The sequence below is a fragment of the Plecotus auritus genome (assembly GCF_963455305.1).
Source record: "Plecotus auritus genome assembly, chromosome: 2".
Classification (NCBI taxonomy): Eukaryota; Metazoa; Chordata; class Mammalia; order Chiroptera; family Vespertilionidae; genus Plecotus; species Plecotus auritus.
Window position 1 is genome coordinate 214712673 of NC_137771.1, and position 21434 is coordinate 214734106.

Here is a 21434-nt window from a genome sequence, read left to right on the forward strand (position 1 = left end):
ATTAGATGGATGAGACAGGTAGGCAAGGGGCTGAAAGCAGGAAAGGTTAGGAATGATTACAGTTTGAGGAACCAAGTTAACCCAAATGTTGACAAGGCCAGAGAAAAGGTATAGGCCAGCTAATGTAGAACTTTATAAAGCTATCATAAAATATTTTGATTTAAGAAGTGTGTAGAGAATCTTATAGAAAATTTTAAGCAGGATAGCGATATGATCTTAAAAGGGAAACTGGTAGGCCAGTCAGCCAGGGAGGAGAGGGCTTCTAAAGTTGGCCACGTAATGATTATGGCCTTGAACATGGGTATAGTCATGGCAATGCAGAGAAGTGAATGGTATTTTTATATATTGTGATTTATTGGTGAGGAATGCGTGCCAAAGCTTTTTAAATTTTTTTTAAATATATTTTTATTGATTTCATAGAGGAAGGGAAGAGAAAAAGAAACATCAGTGATGAGAGAGAATCATTGATTGGCTGCCTCTTGCACGCCCCCTACTGGGGATCGAGCCCACAACCTAGGCATATGCCCTTGACCGGAATGGAACCTAGGACCCTTCAGTCCACAGGCTGACATTCTATCCACTGAGCCAAACTGGCTAGGGCGAGTGCCAAAGCTTTTAAAATAGAATATTTTATTACACATTCCAATAATTGTTGCTATTATTTGTGGTTCTTAAAAATCTAATATTAAAGAAGAAAATATTTAAAATTGTATACCACAGAGTATGATGACTAGAAAAGGACAATATTTCACCACAACATGTAAATTATTTGGAGAGTGTGAAATACTGTTTTACAAGGACAATACGGTGTTATCAATATGATTTTAAAAGACTTAAGTTTATTTTTCATTATTTGTAAGTCTTACCATGATCATGCTTTTCAATTTGATTCACAAAATGGATAGTGTATAGTGAATTTATTTGGTGAGTTCCCTGATTCTGTTATTCATAAAAATGGGAATTCAGGTCAGATATTTTTATATTGTAGTTGCCAGTGCCTGTGTTGTATTTTGTCATCAGCTTCAGTCCTCTCATGAGCAGACAGCATTCAGAAATTCAGGCCAGCACTCAGCAAGAAGTAAGACTTGACTCAGGTCACAGGTACCAACCACAACTAAACCCTGTTCAGAACAAACAGCCTGCCCAGCCTGAGAGGAAATGATAAGAGAAAGTGAATGAAAGCTCGTCCGAAGCAAGTAATCAAGTCAGGAAGCCTTGGACAGTGACAGGAATGTAGTGATGAGTGCGGGCTGCACATTCAGCTCTAAGTCCCAGCAATAAGGTGAAGAAATTAATAAAACACGAAGCGCATTGATCAAAACAGGAGAAACTTGTCACCAAGTCTGAAGGCAGCCTTAAACGTTTCTTTGATGTCTCCTGCTGCAGCTGGAATATGACTCTCCTGACCCCAACTTTGAGAAAGTGACAGATTCAGATGGTGGTACACTTTTGTTCTTTCTTCTTATGCTGGAAACTTGAAATACGAGAGTCAGTCGAGGTCTGGATATAAGCGCTTCTGAATGCTGAAGTGATCCAGCTCGGCTTTCTGCCGAACCAGCTGCCATTTAATAAAATCAAAATAATTTCCCTTTAGAGATCTTCCCATTGTGATGACAGCTAAGTGAACTTAGTTCCTTGGTTTTTAAAGTCTGTATCCATTTTATAGACAGCTTGACATACCATCTTCTTACAGTCTATGAAGTAATGCATACATTTTATTAATCATATAATCATTACGTAGAACATATGGGAGCCTAAATAATTTACTTCCCAAAATTTTCACCACCGAGCACCTCATATTATTTCCTCTCGTGCATTCTCCAATTTTAAAGATATTAACTTATTGCCCTAGCCGGTTTGGTTCAGTGGATGCAGGGGTCCTCAAACTTTTTAAACAGGGGGCCAGTTCACTGTCCCTCAGACCGTTGGAGGGCCGGACTATAGTTTAAAAAAAAAAAACAACCATGAACAAATTCCTATGCGCACTGCGGGCCCGGGACGCGTCGGCTGCTAAGCAGGACAGGCAGCGGCACCCGGCGGGCCGGATAAATGTCCTCGGCGGGCCGCATGTGGCCCGCGGGCCGTAGTTTGAGGACGCCTGGAGAGCATCGGCCTTTGAACGGAAGGTTCCCGGGTCCGATTCCGGTCATGGTCACATACCTTGGCTGCAGGTTCTTCTCCAGGCCCTGGTCGGAGGCACATGCAGGAGGCAACCAACCAATGTGTTTCTCTCACATTGCTATTTCGCTTTGTCTTTCCCTCTCTCTTCCACTCTCTAAAAATCAATTGAAAAATATCCTCAGGTGAGACTTAAAGTAATAATAATAAAATAGAAATATTAACTTATTAAAGTGATATTTACTGCCGATGCCATATTCCTCTCTACTCCTCTGAATTTTCTTATTTTTTTAACTGGCAAAATTTATTTCCTCCATGCAACTTGAGAAGCCTCCTATAATGCAAAAGGCCTACTTTTCTGTAAAGGCCTAATTTTGTGGAAGTTACTATTTTTGATTTATTAAGGTGAGATATAGCTGCATCTTTCTTAGGCTGTAGTCCTCACGTGTTGTCTTTCCCAGTCACATCCTTCTTCAAACAATGGATGTCAGACCTGCCCATCTGGTGCCACTGAATATGGTTGTCTTGCTACTGTTTTGATAGTTACAAAACATATAATGTACAGGAACCTAGTTTCTGTTATATTGTAGATGTGCAATATCTATATTCTGTTGCCTCACCCCACAAAGAACATTTTTAATGTAGCTTTCAGTGTAGCGTGGATAGCCTGTAGCATGTTTGCATTCAACATCAGTAATTCTGAATAAAATTCCCACTAAGATCATAGGCAAGTAATTAGTGGCAATTACTTTTATAAAAAAACAACCCTGCCCTACATTTATGGTTAAATTATAATATAATACATATACACACAGATGCCATATTGTGGACAAAGTAGACTGTGAGTCAACTATTAACAGTTCTATTAGCATGTATGATTTTCATATCCGGCTATATTTTTATTCAAATAAAGTATTCATAAGTATCTCCCTAGAATATTATAATGATAAAGAGATTATATTTTGTACATATTAAGCAGTAATGAAATCTTTTATAAGTAGAGGTAGATATAGATAGAATCTTAGCTATTAACTTTGAATATTAGAAAGTTAGCTTCTCTTATAGTTGCTTCCCTAAGTAGATTTTTCACTTAATCTTTCAAGGCCTTGCAAAAGTTTTTTATTTTATTTTCATCTTAAAAACACCTTCTGTTCAATTTAACTGAACTGTTGAATTGAGAATTGTCTAATTTCCAGTAAGTTTAATGTACATTTTTTTTGAGAAGCAAGTAAGCGTCTTACCCTGGGTAAGCCATCAAGAATGTAATTGTGAGCAGACATGACACCCAAGTGCCAAGATGTGTCACTATTTATGTAGTCAGTCCTCTTTTGTAGTACATTAAGTTATTTTGAGTTTTTGTTATTAAAATAACAGTGTGTTAAAAGTCCTTGATATATTGCCTTAGCCAGTTTGGCTCAGTGGAGAGAGCACTGTCCTAGGGCAGTGGTGGGCAAACGCATTAGTCAACAGAGCCAAATATCAACAGTACAACAATTGAAATTTCTTTTGAGAGCCAAATTTTTTAAACTTAAACTTCTTCTAATGCCACCTCTTCAAAATAGACTCACTCAGCCCGTGGTATTTTGTGGAAGAGCCACACTCAAGGGGCCTAAGAGCCGCGTGGCTCGCGAGCCACAGTTTGCCGACCACGGGCCTAGGGAGTGAAGGGTCCCAGGTTCAGTTCCAGCAGTCAAGGGCACATGCCCTGGTTGCGGGCTTGATCTCCAGTAAGGGGCGTGTAGGAGACAGCCGATCAATGATTCTCTCTCATCATTGATGTTTCTCTCTCTCCCTCTCCCTTCCGCTCTGAAATCAATAAAAATTTATTTAAAAATTTCTTGTTATAAATATTTGATAGTATTTCAACTTACTCTTTGTAGAAATACCTAGGACTAGATCACAGAATTGAGATTAAAGTTTTTGAAGGCTCTTTATTCCCCTAAGGAATTGTGTTAACTATATTCCCCTCAATAATATATGATAGAGTCCACATCAGCAAAATGTAGCTAGCACCAAATATTAAAATTTTGATTCTAGGTTGAATAGAAATATAATGGACTGCAGTTAAAATCACCCTACATTCACATCCCAGACCTACAATTTGGTACTAGAATAAGCTTGACAGCTCTTAATCCAGATCCTTCCTACTTACAACAGGGTACCACCTTACTCACAAGGTCAAGAAGATTGAATAGAATAAAATGTAAAAACTTATTGTCATAAAAACATTTAATCAACATTCCATACTTCTGTGTGAGATTGGCATTAAAAACCATACAATAAATCATATATAGGACAAAACTTTTTAAATGATCACTTGATCATTAGTTTTTTATTCCTGTGTTATGTATCTGATATATAGTCTGTGGATGGCAGGTTCCATTACCAGTCAGGGCACGTGTGGGAGGAGGCTGATGGATTTTCCTCCCTCCTTCCCTCCTTCCCTCCCTCCATACCTCCCCTCCTCCCCTCTTCTCTCTCCCCTTTTTCCCTCCCCCCTCTCCCCTTCTCTCTCTAAAATAAATTTGAAAAAGAGAGATTATAATTGATTGACATTTGTACTATGCCAAAGTTCTTAAATGGACCAAGATTAAGGCCCATATTTATATATCTTCACAATTAGGTTATTTCAATGAAATGACATACTATATTGTCAATTTTCTCTTAACTGTTATTTATTTTAACTGTGGTCTAGTGAAGGGGCCTAAAAATTGACAAGGCATCATAGTAATTCATTAATTTTCAAATTGACTGTAGACTAAATTAAATCATCTCTTATTTAATAAAAGCTGGGAATGACATTTCAGGAATCTGTTTCAAAATATTTTCCAGAGAAACTATATGATTAGGGCAAAATTTAAAAATTATATAAGGTACTGATTTTGTTAAGTTTTATACTTTCCAATACCGGTTGTTTGAGAAACAGATTCCAAATGTGGGTAGCCATTAATTTACTGGTTAGATATTTTTTGTCAGAATATTAAAAGCAAACTTAACTCTGAGCATTATTTCATATTTTAATAATTGATCAACTTTGAATGCTCTTATATTAATATTAAAATTATTTGATGAAACAGTCAAATGACTTATTTTTATGAGTTCTGATATCACATATTAAATATATGAAATTAGAATTGCTTTTTGTAGTCAAGTCAAACTTACTATTGTTTATAGTAATTAAGTGATTATCTTAATGAAAAGGAGTATAAATCGGTTATGTTCTATTGCTTTATAGATGCTCCCAAGTTCATATCAAACCAAACCATTTATTACTCGTGGGAAGGAAATCCGATCAATATAAGCTGTGATGTGAAATCTAATCCACCAGCATCAGTCCACTGGAGAAGAGAGAAATTAGTCTTGCCGGCTAAAAACACTACTAATTTAAAGACATACAGTACAGGGAGAAAGATGATATTAGAGGTAAGTCTTCCTGTACATATCAATAAATTATACTATTTTAGTCATTACCTGTTATTTTAAAATATGTTTAAAAATCTTAATATATAAATATACTACCATATGTTTATGTTACAGAATGCATATAAAACCTATGTTTATTTACTGAAAGGAAAATTTTATGCATTTGGATTATGGCCCATTAATGATTAACATTTCACTATTTATATAGAAATATGAGTGTATAGCAAAAGTCATTATTTCTCATTAATATATTTTTGCAAAATTAAAACAATTATATCAGGGCAAATGGGGAGGTGATTTGTCAGCTCTTGAGGCACAAATTACAATTTCAGTGTTTATACTAGCCGTTGGTTCTGTGGTGACACTTCCTTCTCCTTAGATTGGCATACATACATGCCATGTTCTCACTATATAGTCACAAGTTTCTTAATAACCCAGATTTACTTATTCAATGCCTCATTTCATTTTATTTTTACAATTAAGATGGTAGATAATTGTTTTGTGCTGCCAAGTGCCTGGCCTTTAAATTCTGTTTGAATACAATACCTTTTATTTATTAACTAGAGGCCTGGTGCACAAAATTCATGCATGGGGGTGGTGTCCCTCAGCCCAGCCTGCACCCTCTCCAATCTGGGACCCCTTGAGGGATGTCCTACCACCAGTTTGATGGGCGGTCAGACATCCCTCTCACAATCCAGGACTGCTGGCTCCAAACTGCTCGCTTGCCTATGCCTCCTTCCCCTAAGTGCTTCTGCCTGCCAGCCTAATCACCCCCTAACCACTCCCCTGCCAGCTTGATTGACACCAAACTGCTCCCCGGCCAGCCTGATTGCCCCTAACTGCCCTCCCCTGCAGGCCTGGTCGCCCACAACTGCCCTTTCCTGCTGGCCCGGTCACCCCTAACTGCCCTGCCCTGCCAGTCTGGTTGCCCCTAACTGTCCTCCCCTGCAGGCCTGGTCGCCCACAACTGCCCTTTCCTGCTGGCCCGATCACCCCTAACTGCCCTGCCCTGCTGGACTGGTCACCCCCAACTGCCCTCCCCTGCAGTCCTGGTCCCCCCCAACTACCCTCCCCTGCAGGCCTGAGTCCTCCCCATCTGCCCTCCCTTGCTGGCCTGGTTGCCCCCAACTGCCCTCTCCTGCTGTCCCGGTCACCCCTAACTGTCCTCCCCTGCTGGCCTGGTCACCGATAACTGCCCTCTCCCACAGGCCTGGCCCCCTAATTGCCCTCCCCTGCAGGCCTGGCTGCAAACAACTGCCCTCTCCAGCAGGCTGGGGTTCCCCCTCCCAACTGTCCTCCCAGCAGGCCTGGTTCCCCCCCAACTGCCCTCCCCAGTAGGCGTGGTGCCCCCCAACTGCCCTTCCCTGCTGGCCCGGTCCCCCCTAACGGCCCTCCCTGCTGGCCTGATTGCCAAAAACTGCCCTCCTCTGCAGTCCTGGTCCCCCCAACTGCTCTACCCTGCAGGCCTGGTCCCCCCCAACTGCCCTCCACTACAGGCCTGGTCCCCCCCAACTGCCCTCCACTGCAAGCCTGGTACCCCCCAACTGTCTTCCACTACAGGCCTGTTCCCTGCAACTGCACTCCTCTGCAGTCCTGGTCACTCACAATAGCCCTCCCCTGCAGGCCTGGGTCCCCCCATATGCCCTCCCTTGCTGGCCTGGTCGCCCCCAACTGCCCTCTCCTGCTGTCCCAGTCACCCCTAACTGTCCTCCCCTGCTGGCCGGGTCACCCCTAACTGCCCTCTCCTGCAGGCCTGGCCCCCCAATTACCCTCCCCTGCAGGCCTGGTCCCCCACAACTGCCCTTCCCTGCAGGCCTGGTCCCCCCCACAACTGCCCTCCCCTGCAGGCCTAGGTCCCCCACAACTGTCCTCCACTGCAGTCCTGGTTCCCACCAACTACCCTCCCCTCTGACCTGGTCTCCCCCAACTGCCCTCCTCTGCCAGCCCAGTCACCCCTAACTGCCCTCCCTGCTTGCCTGATCACCCCCAACTGCCCTCCCTTGCTGGCCTGGTCGCCCCCAACTGCCCTCTCCTGCTGTCCCAGTCATCCCTAACTGTCCTCCCCTGCTGTCCCGGTCACCCCTAACTGTCCTCCCCTGCAGGCCTGGTCTCTCCCAACTGCCCTCCTCTGCTGGCCTGGTCACCCCCAACTGCCCTCCTCTGCTGGCCTGGTCACCCCCAACTGCCCTCCTCTGCGGGCCTGGTCACCCCTAACTGCCCACAACTGCCCTTCCCTGCTGGCCATATGTGGCAGCCATCTTGTGTCCACATGGGGGCAGCCATCTTTGAGCACATGTGGGCAGCCATCTTGTGTGTTGGAGTGATGGTCAATTTGCATATTACTCTTTTATTAGATAGGATTGCTGATTGTGCGTGCACTAATTTCCAAAGTTTATATGCCTGTGACAGTGATCATCAGCCCTTCCTATTTATGATGCTTTCAAAACAATTGGGAATGTTCTTCAATACAACAGTCTTATTTATCTGAACAGATGCTACATTTCCCACTAATTCAATTTATATTGCTCCATTCCCCTTTTCTTTCCAACTTGAGCCTGAGGCACTGTTCCTTTGGAACCCTGGTGGTCCTTGGCTCTTGGGAAGCCACCATATTGATGACAAACTTACTGCAGACATTAGGTTGACATAGAGAACTAATTTTTAAAAATCTATGTTTTAGAATAACATCTAATAATCCATACTGGCTGAACTTAAATATATTATCATTGGAGCCCTATAAACTCTACTACCTGGCAATTGGACTTAAGTAAAAGTTTGGTTGATAAAAGGATTTAGCCATCACTTTCCCAAACATTTGGATAATTTACTGATAATTAAATCACTTTGTCTAAATCAATTTAAATTGGTTTCTTTGTATTAGAACTAGCTACTGGCAAATTGACATGGAACTCAATTTCATAAAACATTTGGTCAGATTTAACCTCAATTTTAAAAATTTAACCATAACTAAAAACCGTTGTATTTAACTGCTTTGGGGCAATAATATTAGTGTGCTCTGGCTGCCAAAACCAAAGACCACAGACATGGTTGCTTAAACAAAAGAAACCTTCATTTTCACCCCTACACATTTCTGGAGAATAGAAGTTTGAGATCAAGGTGATAGAATCAATGGTTTATGGTGGAACCTCTCACCTTGGTTGGCATATTGTGCCCTATGGCTGTATACCCACCTGGCCTTTCATATTCAGTAGACATTCTTCCCTATGGAATTTACAAATAACTTTATCATATGCCTATAGAATAAAGACATTTTTAGCCAAATTCCCTCTTCATTAGTAAAATTATCTGCGTTAAATTAGCCTGGTTCATTAAAAACTGAATGTAAGAAAAATGAATATTTAATCAGTTAAGGGTACTTATTTGAGAACCGTTAAAACTTCTAGTCCTTAAGCCTTTGCTCTATTCCTAGATGGACAGCTAACTAGAAAATGAACAACACAACTTTTTTGTATCTCTCAAAATTACCAACTTCAGTGGACCTCAAAATTGAGTTTTTAGTTAATAGCCTCCCATTACCACAAAAATCATTTTTCCTCTTGTGGGATAGAGTTGAAATTAACATCAACTTTTGTAATCATACTCTCTCTTAATAATACTTACTGGGGTTGAAAATTTTATCAATTACTATAATAGAATCTCTTTTCTGAAGTAGTCCTTCAGAATTTCGGTACATTAGAATTATAAGGTTGTTCCCAATGTTCAGTAACAGAGTCCCAGAAGGTTAATTTAATTATGGATTTCAAATGTGTAAGGATTGAAGTCAGCTATGTTCTACCTAAAATGAAAGAGAATGATAGGAACTGAACAGAAATGGAGGCAAGGTAACTGTTATTAGAGATCAAGATAATCTGCTTCTCTACAGGGATTACCACACAAGGGCAGTGTTTTCCTACAAAATACCTTTCAGTATTTTCTAGGAATGAATCTCCATCCTTTATTGATATTTCATATTAAGTAATCTCATAAGATGGGCCTTTCTTTTTTTTAATATATTTTATTGATTTTTTTACAGAGAGAAAGGGAGAGGGATAGAGAGTTAGAAACATCGATGAGAGAGAAACATGAGAGAGAAACATCGATCAGCTGCCTCCTGCACACTCCCTACTGGGTATGTGCCCACAGCCAAGGTACATGCCTTTGACCGGTATCGAACCTGGGACCCTTGAGTCCGCAGGCCGATGCTCTATCCACTGAGCCAAACCGGTTAGGGCTTGAGCCTTTTTTGAACTTTAAATATGCCTGATCTTAGGCTAAAATAGAGTAAACAAAGAGTTACTACTTTGGTACAAGCTTCTTGTGTGGTACAAATTCACATTTGCAGTGATTGCAGAATACATGTTTTTCAAAGTCTACTTTTTTCAGAACTTTACACATATAAATATCTAATGATTTTTTCTAATAACAGACCTAACAAAATGGTGACATTAATTTACTTAATATATTGATAAATAAACTATATTCACCTGGTCCTATGGATAGTATAATTCCATGGATTACATCTTTAAAGGATTTATATTACTTAGTATATTGATATTGACTTAATGTAGGAAAAAAGTTACGGCAAGGAACTCTGAGTAAGTAAATATGTATGAAGATGGTAGACATGCTAGTCTATTTTAAAACTTCTGTGATATTGTTTTAAAATTGTAAAAACTGTATTATTATTGTTTTAGATTGCACCTACATCTGACAATGACTTTGGACGCTATAATTGCACAGCCACTAATCATATAGGAACAAGATTTCAAGAATATATTCTTGCTTTGGCTGGTAAGCATAATAATTTTTGAAATCTCATATAACATTTATGTAAGCAAATAGCATTTACATTTCAATAAGTCATGATTCAGGATTTTGTTCTAATACATGAGCCGTTGGTTAGACATTTGGAACAGTTCTATCTGACATACAGTGAGGACATAAAATGTATTTACTAATAAAAATTGACTTTACACCCTGATTCTAATTCCCTCAAATTTATAAGTGGGGGAATTATATTTCAAGTATAGTAAGAATTTGGTAAAAAATTCAAAATAAAAGACACCTTAGAAAAAAATTAACTAAAATGAATATATTTTAAAATTCTAAACTTGAAAGTGTAAATAGTAAACTTATTTTTATGGGAAATACAAAATTTATGGTTATATAACTTTTTTTTCCAAAAAAATGTCTTATTCTTTTTTTATATAAAAACATTCTAGTTCTTCCCCTAAAACTTAAATATATTGAAGTAATAACATAGAGTAAAACTTATTTTAACTAGAAATCCAGCTATGTTTTCAGTTTTTTATATTGTGTATGTAATATAAATATACAAACACACACATATATATTTATAGAATTTGCTGTTATGTTTTACAAGTCTGATTAGAAATTTGGAAATATACATATTTTCTACTTTTTGTAGCTCAAATGATATAAAAATGTGATTCATTGTATTCTAAGACTAGGCAGACAAATATTAGAAAATTACTAAAATATTATGTTTTAATGTAATAAATAGCTTTCATAAAATATTTTAAAACCTTTTTAAGTAGAGTTCTTATACATCACTATAATTGCATATTAAGTTATGAAATATATTTTTATTGCTATGAAAATACATTCACAAAAGTAATATCATTAGTAGTAATGGCCAAAAGAGAAATTAAAGCTCATAATACTCAAATTATTATGTAATTAGAAAACCTGCAATTGTCCAATTTAAGGTTTACTACAATGGGGAAGAAGGAAGAGAAGAGATTGTGTGAAAAGGTTTTAGGAAAGAAAAGCCAGAAGGAAAAAAATTAAGATGAGAATGAGTTAAGACAGAAGAAAAGAGGGAGGATGGGATGAAGGAAAGAATAAATACACTAATATTTATTGTTTACCATGAAGTCATTAGAAAATTAATCTCAATGGAAAATATGGGATGAAAACTGCATTTAAGCATATAAATAAACCATTATTCAAGCAAATTCTAGAAAAATGAAATGTGTTGGATCAAAATTGTTTTTTATATTAATTAAAGGGAAATAAGATATTTCATATATGTATTTGATAACCATTTTTAATATTAACTTTTTACAAAAATGTGAAGTACAAGTATAGTTAGATATAGAGAGAGAAAAGGCAGATGCAACTCCTAGGTGATAATTTTAATTTCTAGGTAGGAAACATGCTTTCTTTTTTATTTAAGTATATATCTTTAAGAGAATTAAAAATGTAGAACACATAAAGGTAAATTGAACTGCAACCATATAATTAATTGATTCCTTCCTTAAAGTTTTCTCCTTCCAATAGATCAGGATCTGACAAAACACTCTGTATATTTATTTATATGTACATTTGTAAGAAGTTTTTTCTTACAGGACTTTAACTTCTAAACTTCATCAAATAATTTAATTCATTATTTTCTTAACTTCCTTAATTTATTTCATGATAGTTATATTCACCTTTTCACTGTAAGCTTTTTGTATTAAACCTTAATACAATGATCTTACCTTCTTTGACAGCTTTTCTGATAGTCACCTTTTCCTGTGCAATTTTAGGACAGGGACTGGGCTGTAGGCTGTGGACAGGCAGCACATCTAGCACTGGGGAGAGAGGTCCTGTCTGAAGCGGGTGTCAGTACCCCACTAGCCATTCCAAGGTCTACCTGATAAGACTGTTGTGAGGACTAAGTGAGAAAATGCTTTCAAAGCACCAGCACGTGGCATGTACTCAACGGATGTCAGCTAGCCCAATTGTAGTTCACTTTGGTCACTCTTCTTTGGGGGTAGAAGTCAGTTTGTTGATGTCTCTTTAAATATAATGCATAGACCTAGACATTGTAGACCAATGCATAATGAAATTGGATAACGCTATAGTGACCTCACTTATCCTGAACACTGTGTATCTGTTACATATACAAAATTCCATTTCATTTCATCACTTTTATTTTCCTTGGGTTTTGTCCTACACCTTTTCCACAAAAACTGCTATTCAGGGAAGTCTCATGTGCTATGCTTTGCAATTGATTTTTAAAAAACCTCATTTCAGGACTTTATACTTAGCCCATTTAATCTCATCTAGTCAGTTTGGGCTAATCTTTTTAACCTATAAGACCTTGTCAAATCCAATGATTTAGCGCTCTTTCCAAGATTAATTTAACTCACAAATATCAGGAAGCATTCACCTGTATTTTCACCTAAGTCATGTATAAGCCTATACACGTCATTTTGAGAATGGAGACCTGCTTAGAGGTTAAGCTGGGTCAATTGAACAGAATTCTGTAGATATGGAATTATTGTCCATCTACCTGTCCTTGTCCCTAGACTGTATTTTATCCAGACACTTGTTCCATAAAATTTGGAAGCAGGGTAAACTTAATTCATTTGGAAACACTTTATTCAATTGAATATGAAACCAGTTTTCTTTTACATAACCGGCTTTATTATTTCACTTGGAAAAGTCTACTAGTATGTCTCGTTCTGTGTTCAGAAAATATATGACAAACTTTTGTGTCTTCGGAAACTATTTATGTCATCCCCTTAATTTTCTAATTCCCATGCTCCTCTGGAAAAATAAAAGGAAACTAAGATAGCTAGACATTATTTTTAGGGAATCTATACCTTCATCAATTCCTAATTATATGTTAATTCACTCACTCTACATATATAGAGTGAGTTTCTAGAAGGTGCCAGGCACTGTTCTAGATCTTAGAAGTATGAAGATAAATAATATATGGCACCTGATCTTTACAAATAAGAGTATAAAAAAAGGGTTGCAATAGAAGTCTGAATCTTATTCCTGGGGACACAAAATGGAATTCTGGTTGGATTTCTTGGGAAAAGCTCCAAACTGGTATCAACTTTTTTTTTTCTTTTAATTTTAATCTGTATTTGTTTGAAGTATATAGCTCAGTGGCTAGACAATCATATATATTACATAGTGTTCCCCTCATGAAACGTATCAACTTTTGAGTTGAGTCTGATAGAATGAGTAGAAACAGGTTTAGTGAAGAAGAAAAGGGAAGACAGAAAAAAAAATCAAAGTGACTAAAAATGTGCCATGCTGGGAAAGAGGTGGGTGGAAAAGACATGAGGCACTTAATGGAGAACTGGAGAGTGATATCGTGGGAAGGGATTAGTAATAGTGACATAAATAGAAAGGTAGTGAAAGATCAAATTATAGATCTTAAAACCATTCATCATTATTTTATATCAAGTAAACAGCAAGGGGAGTTTGGAGTTTTTCATCATAAAGCAACATGATCCATTTATCATAAACACTTTTGGTAACATTATTTTTAACTTTACGTTTTTATAGTTTACATTTTTTTCTTTATTGATTAAGGTATTACATATGTGTCCTTGCCCCCAACCCCCCCCCCACTGATGCCCCCACCCCCCTGGTGTCTGTGTCCATTGGTTATGCTTATATGCATGCATACAAGTCCTTTGGTTGATCTCTCCCCCTTATCCCCACCCTCCCCTGCCTTCCCTCTGAGGTTTGACGGTCTGATCGATGCTTCTCTGTCTCTGGATCTGTTTTTGTTCACTTTTATTTTCCTGCCACTAACTGCCCTCTCCTGCAGGTGTGGTCATCCCCAACTGCACTCCCTTGCAGGCCTGGTCCCTCCCAGCAGCCCTCCCCTGTTCATCTGTTTATGTTGTTCATTATATTCCACAAATAAGTGAGATCATGTGATATTTATCTTTCTCTGACTGACTTATTTAGCTTAGCATAATGCTCTCCAGTTCCATCCATGCTATTGCAAATGGTAAGAATTCCTCCCTTTCTACAGCAGTGTAGTATTCCATTGTGTAGATGTACCACAGTTTTTTAATTCACTCATCTGCTGATGGGCACTTAGGCTGTTTCTAAGTCTTAGCTATTGTAAATTGTGCTGCTATGAACATAGGGGTGCATATATCCTTTCTGATTGGTGTTTCTGTTTTCTTGGGATATATTCCTAGAAGTGGGATCACTGGGTCAAATGGGAGTTCCATTTTTAGTTTTTTGAGGAAACTCCATAGTGTTCTCCACAGTGACTGCACCTGTCTGCATTCCCACCAGCAGTGCACGAGGGTTCCTTTTTCTCCGCATCCTCACCAGCACTTGTCGTTTGTTGATTTCTTGAAGATAGCCATTCTGACAGGTGTGAGATGGTAACTCATTGTCATTTTGAGTTGCATCTCTCAGATTATTATTGATTTCAGAGAGGAAGGAGAGGGAGAGAAAGATTGAAACATCAATGATGAGAGAGAATCATTGATTGGCTGCTTCCTGCACGCCCCACACTGGGGACAGAGCCTGCAACCTGGGCATGTGCCCTGACTGGGAATCAAACTGTGACCTCCTGGTTCATAGGTTGATGCTCAACAACTGAGCTGTGCGAGCTGGGCTTTGGTAGCATTTTAGAGACTGATTTCAACATAGCCAATGTTTATGTTTTTCCACATAGCCTAAAATATATAAATGTAAACTCAAATAGCCTAAAATAATCTTTGCTGTTTCAGAAAGGAGCTCTCTCCCCAGACTGACCTTCTCCTTTAAACACTCTAAGCATATCTCATCTTCCTATGAACTTTTTTCTCCCCCTTATATTTTCTTTTTTATATCAATACAAGAGGCCTAGTGTATGAAATTCGTGCATGGGGGGTGAGTGTCCCTCAGCCCAGCCTGCACCCTCTCCCATCTGGGACCCCTCGAGGGATGTCCGACTACCCATTTAGGCCCGCTCCCGTTAGGACTGGGCCTAAACGGGCAGTCGGACATCCGTCTCACAATCCAACTGCTCGCCTACCTGCCTTCCTGATTGCCCCTAACCGCTTCTGCCTGCCAGCCTGATCACCCCCTAACCACTCCCCTGCCAGCCTGATTGATGCCTAACTGCTCCCCTGCCAGCCTGTTTGCCCCTAACTGCCCTCCCCTGCAGGCCTGGTCACCGCTAACTGCCCTCCCCAGCAGGCCTGCCCCCCCCAACTGCTCTCCCCTGAAGGCCTGGGTCTCCCCCCGCAACTGCCCTTCCCTGCAAGCCCGGTCACCCCCAACTTCCCTCCTCTGCTGACCTGGTCACCCCTAACTGCCCTCCCCTATAGGCTTGATCACCCTCAACTGCCCTCCCTTGTAGGCCTGGTTCCTCCCAACTGCCCTCCCCTGCTGGCCATCTTGTGGTGGCCATCTCATGTCCACATGGGGGCAGCCATCTTTGACCACATGGGGGCAGCCATCTTGTGTGTTGGAATGATGGTCAATCTGCATATTACTCTTTTATTAGATAGGATAGAAGCCTAGTGCACGGGTGGGGGCCAGCTGGTTTGCCCTGAAGATTTCCCAGATCAGGGTGTGGGTTCCCTTGGGGTGTGGGGCAGCCTGGGTGAGGCTCCTGTGGTGGTTTGCAGGCCGGCCACATCCCCCGGTGACCCAAGTGGAGGCCCTGGTATCTGGGGTTTATTTATCTTCTATAATTGAAAGTTTCTAGCCTTGAGTGGAGGCCTAGGCTGGCCAGGGTGTGTGGAAAGCTTGGCTTCCTCGATTACTGGTGAAACCCAGGCCTCCTGCTCGCTCCGTGGCTGCAGCCATCTTGGTTGGGTTAATTTGCATACTTGTTCCTGATTGGATGGTGGGCGTGGCTTGTGGGTGTAGTGGAGTGATGGTTAATTTGCATATTGCTCTTTTATTAGATAGGATTTATTTATGCCCCATACAATTTGTTTTTAATTTTATTTTTTAATTACAGTTTAAAGTCAATATTATTTTGTATTCATTTCAGGTGTGCAGTATAGTGGCTAGACAAACCTATACTTTATAAACTGTCCCCCCAATATTTTCAATACCCACCTGGTACCATACATACTTATTACAATACTAGAATCCAGATGCACGAAGATTCATGCTAGAATGGGCTACCGGCACCACCTTTCCACTCCGGCCCTGCCTTCCCACGCTGCCCAGAGGCCCTGAGAGACTGGAGGTGAGGCGGAATGCCTGCATTGCTGCCATCATGATGATGCAAGCATCCCACCCACCCCCAGTCACTTGGTGCCTGTGTATGCAAATTAACCACCATACTCACTCTGATTGGCTGGTGGGCGTAGCGGAGGTACTGTCAATTTACATGTTTGTCTATTATTAGGTAAGATTATTGACTATACTCTCTATGTTGAGCTTTACATCCCCATGACTATTTAGTAACTACCAATTTGTACTTCTCAATCCCTTCACCTTTTTCATCCAAGTCCTTAGTCAAATATTGTTCTTTTTAGCAGAGATATTTTTGTCCATCATATTAAAAATTACAACACTCCAACTGTCCTTTTTATTTCCACTTAAAATAATTTCTCTTCCATAATTAATTTTTGACCAGTACTTATATTAACTAATTCATATATTATATTTACTTTTATGTAATTAGAATATAACTTCCATAGGAGGAGTGATTGTTGTTTTATGCTTATCCTACAACATAAAATGATGCTTGGCTCATATTTGGATGCATTATTGGATGTATAATCAGTGTGTTTTACTTGAATTGCTTACGAGTCATATTTAATATGCCCAGTTAATAATGGTCTATTGAAATCCATGACTTCTGAGAAGGGTTAAGACTTGGGTTTATATGAGGAAATAATTTCCATTGATACCCCAAGAGGAAATGAGTATTTTAATGGACAATATTAGAGGTAAAAATGATATAATCAAGACAGGTTTATTGAGTACTTTAATCAATACATAAAAGTATATGAACAAATACAATTAAAAACACCTACTCAGAGAGTCAGTATAACTAATTGTGAGGAGGCAATTTAAACATGTGATCAAGTGCTGAGAATAGATCAATAGGAAATGATTTGGATTTGGGAATTGGAGAAAACTAGAAGGGTAGTGAAATAAGAATGAATTTACAGATTTTCAGATGTGTTACAGATTGGCTATAATGTTAGACTAAGGTGACAATTGAAATAGGAAATATATATAATTTTATTGGAAATAAGGTGGCCACTCAGAGCAGATGTAGATGCAACCTATCTCAGCACAGTGTATAAGGCACATGCAGTTAATAGACACTTTATAGAGTAGGGTCTTACTAAATCTAGGAAGTTGAATCCTTTATGTGATAATTCCATTGATATGTTTATTAGGCAGAGATATATTAATAAAATAAGCAGAAAAATATTTAATGTAGAAAGTTGGGTGGCTACAAAAGCATTGGACAGTCAGAGGAAAGAGAAGGCAAGAGAGCCACTAGTCTTCTGGCTTTAAGTTCACAAAATACCACAAGTGAAGTCCAAGGTCAAAACTGCAACTGCTAACCAGCAGTCAGGAAGTCCTGCTGCCAAGCTACCCTTCTAAGGACATCTCAGCCACCTTGCAGCGGAAAATGTGTGACTAGACTGCGGAGTAGGGAGTCTGGCTGCTGCCATCATTCACATCTACAGGCTTTGTCCTCGTGCAAAGGGGGAAGGGCATTCACATACCTCCAGCATTCTCATCCTTCCATGAGTCTTTCATCCCATGGCACTAAGAACCATAGCAGGTGAGTCTGAAAAATGAAGATTTTAGCCTTTTACTCCTTATGATAAAGGGGAGTAGCTTAAATGATAGAAATGAATGTGAAGTGTCAATAGAAAAACTCTAGGATAAAGTTTAAGACAACATTCTAAAAGAATAGTCATTTTGGTACTTCCACTTAAAGATAGGTTTACGAATATCGAACTCTTCCCATTGGTCTAAGGTTGGCAATATCACTTCCTCATCAGTGGGGAAAGAGCTGGTCAGCAACTCTGAACCTTGCCTTACTTGCTAGCTTTCCAGCATTTCAGGAAACCAATTTCCCAGAAGAAGTAAAGATGTCAGGACAGAAATTAGGGACAACATATTCAAATAGTGTGACAGGGAAACAGAAGAAGAGTTTTTTGCCTGAGAAGATAGTAAAACTGAAGAAAGTTTGCCATTTCACAAAAATCATTACAGTTCATGATAATGAAACAGAGAAGAAAGAATAAAAATCCAAAAGAGAAGAATGGGGTGGGGGAAAGAACTACCTGATGATGCCATGTTATGGAGAAGAGACAAGGAAAAGAAATGCCCTTTAGCATGGCTGGTATGCTTCAGTGTAACGTTAAGTATGGACCCATGAACCAGGAGGGCACATGCCCCGGTTGCAGGCTCCCTCCCCAGTAGAGGGCGTGCAGGAGGCAGCTGATTGATGATTCTCTCTCATCATGGATATTTCTCTCTCTCTCTCCCTCTCTCTGAAGTTAAAAACAAACAAACAAAAAAGCCCTTTAGAGATAGTGGGTTTAACGTGGGAAAGAGGAGGGCAGACTTCCACTATAGGCTCATCCATTAGTGGGGTACAATTTGGTTGAAAGATTAAGGGATTCCTCCAAGGTTTCAGTTGACAAAAGGAGCAAGACTAGACTTGGATCCGTAAATTCTGATGATTCATAGCCAGGCTCTTCATCCTACAGTAGTAGATGTGAAAAAAAATGTAAATAAAGAAATGCACATTTTCACAAATTTTCTATTCAGTGATGGGTGGTGGCATTCATTAATTATTGACTTGGGGAAGTGTTAAGAATTAGTTTAGAAAAAATATGCTAGTAATGATGGGAGCATTGTGTTTGAAATTTAATAACCACAAGCCCCATTTGCAACATTGGACTATGTTTGATAGTCTTTTGCAATGTGATCTGTTTGCTTATATCCAATGAGGTTAGATAATTCAGGATCTTGAAAGCTAGAGTGAAAAGTGTAAGTTTGCTGTTGTAAAGAAAAGGAAGCTCCTGAATCCCCAGATCAGGGAGGGAGCATGATCAGGGAGTGCTCTAGAAAGGTTGATTTTGCACTGATACACCATCTGGGTTGAAATTTGGTGCTATGTCCAATAGAAAAGGGAGCTCACAGCCACAGATGGCATTACCGGCAGAGGCAGATAGGCCCTGGGCTTGGGAATTAATAGCGGAAACAGGAAGGAAGAGAGGGATACAAGAATTGTGATACAGGAAAGATGAAAATAACTGTGAGACTAATTATTAGTAATGTACATGACAGATTGAATGAAGGAGGATATGATTATAAAACAACTGAGAAAGTGGGGAGAAGACGTCGAGATGTTAGTTCTAGGCTTATCAGACACTATTCCCTTGTACTTGTTCTGTATCTTTGTTTTTAATTTCTGAAATATATATTTAATTCATCATATATTTCCTGAGGACTTGGTATATTCTAGTCACTTTTCTCAGTATTACATGTGCATATGTTTGTGTGCACGTATAAATATGTAATAATTCAGTAGCCATCAAATTAGAATGTAAAAAAATGTTTAGGAACAATACTAGAGCTGCAAATCATGAGCATACTTCTTTTAGTCAGGCAATAGAAAGAAGAGGCCAACACAAACTAAATCTAAATGAGAATCAGATAACAGTCAGCAGCTGTGAAAATAGACTATCTGGCTAGGGAAAGATACCCATTGGCCCAGGTTTGGTGATAGCTCCATTGTGCTATGAATAAAGGCTCTTATTTCTGTAGAGGTGTGCCATGTTGAGGTACACAGCTTAGCAAATAGTGTCTACTTCTTTTTACAGTGTCAGAACCAAGGACCATGTACATGCCCTATGGTCAAAGGTGGGAGCTCACCCCGGCCTGGATAGGCAGTGCTTGAGCATCGGCCTATGAACCGGGAGGTCCCATTTTGATTCCCAGTTGGGGCACTTCCCTGGGTTGCAAGCTCGATCCCCAGGGGAGGGGGAACATGCAGGAGGCACCCGATCAATGATTCTCTCTCATCTTTGATGCTTTTACCTCTCCCTGTTCCTTCCTCTCTGAAATCAATAAAAATATATTTTTAAAAAAGGTGGGAGCTCAAGAGGAATCGCACCTTCTTTTTCTCCCCTATTAGCACTTTTGCTTTTGAAATTTATCATCACACTGAAGATTATCATTACTGTGATATCCACTTAGAGCAGGGGTGGGGAATCTTATTTTCTGCCAAGGGCCATTTGGATTTTTATAACATAATTTGTGGGCCATACAAATTTATCCACCTAAAAATTAGCCTGCTATATTTGGTCAAACATTTAATTAACTCACCCCTAATGCCTTGGCATGGCCAGACCAAATGATTCTGTGGGCCTTATATGGCCCATGGACTAGACATTCCCCACCCATGACTTAAACCTAATTGGCATTAGAGAGTCACTCAGCACACACACACACACACACACACACACACACACACACACAGATTGTGTGTGTGTGTGTGATTTTTGCCTCTTCTGCAAACTTTAGATCAAACTTACTGATGAAAATAATCTATAGTTAAAACTTAAGGAATAAAGAAACATGATAATCATGATGGTATTTACGTATTACAGCATACATAGAGTATTTCCATAATTAAAATTTTTATTTCCAAATACGATTTTAATAGCAAGATGATTTTAGGATGCATCACTATTCTACACATTTATTTCCAAACCTCAGTGTTATAACATAATGCACTTCATAGAATTTACTGTTAGTAATTAGAGCTGAATGTATACTATTGCATTTCTTTACAACATTCATACTCAAATTGTCATGAACCTGCTTTCCAGGATCTTACCCGGTACCATTTATAAGGCATATTTTATATGATCTACACTGCTCTCTTTTAACTACAGCAAATACAGCACATTTGGTTTTTGATAGCCATTAAATTTTTATATGAATGTTTGATTGTACCTGAATGGAAATTTACTGCATTACTTTCAATCATTTTTTTCTTTTAGTTTTGTAAAGTTAATTCTAGAGATAAAATAGCATATTTATTTATATATTTAAACTAGAGGCCCGGTGCACGAAATTCATGCACAAGGGGGGGGGGGGTGTCCCTCAGTTTGGCCTGCACCCTCTCCAAT

General features: G+C 39.3%; 1 protein-coding gene across 2 annotated transcripts in view; it reads left to right on the forward strand.

Annotated features, from left to right (window-relative positions):
* Window positions 1-21434, forward strand: part of NCAM2 (neural cell adhesion molecule 2) — a 417403-nt gene that overhangs the window by 330151 nt on the left and 65818 nt on the right. For both annotated transcript variants that reach the window (XM_080656219.1, XM_080656220.1), the window contains exons 10-11: window positions 5354-5541; window positions 10236-10332. In XM_080656219.1, the coding sequence (XP_080512345.1) occupies window positions 5354-5541; window positions 10236-10332 (285 nt within the window). The remainder of the gene's footprint in view (window positions 1-5353; window positions 5542-10235; window positions 10333-21434) is intronic.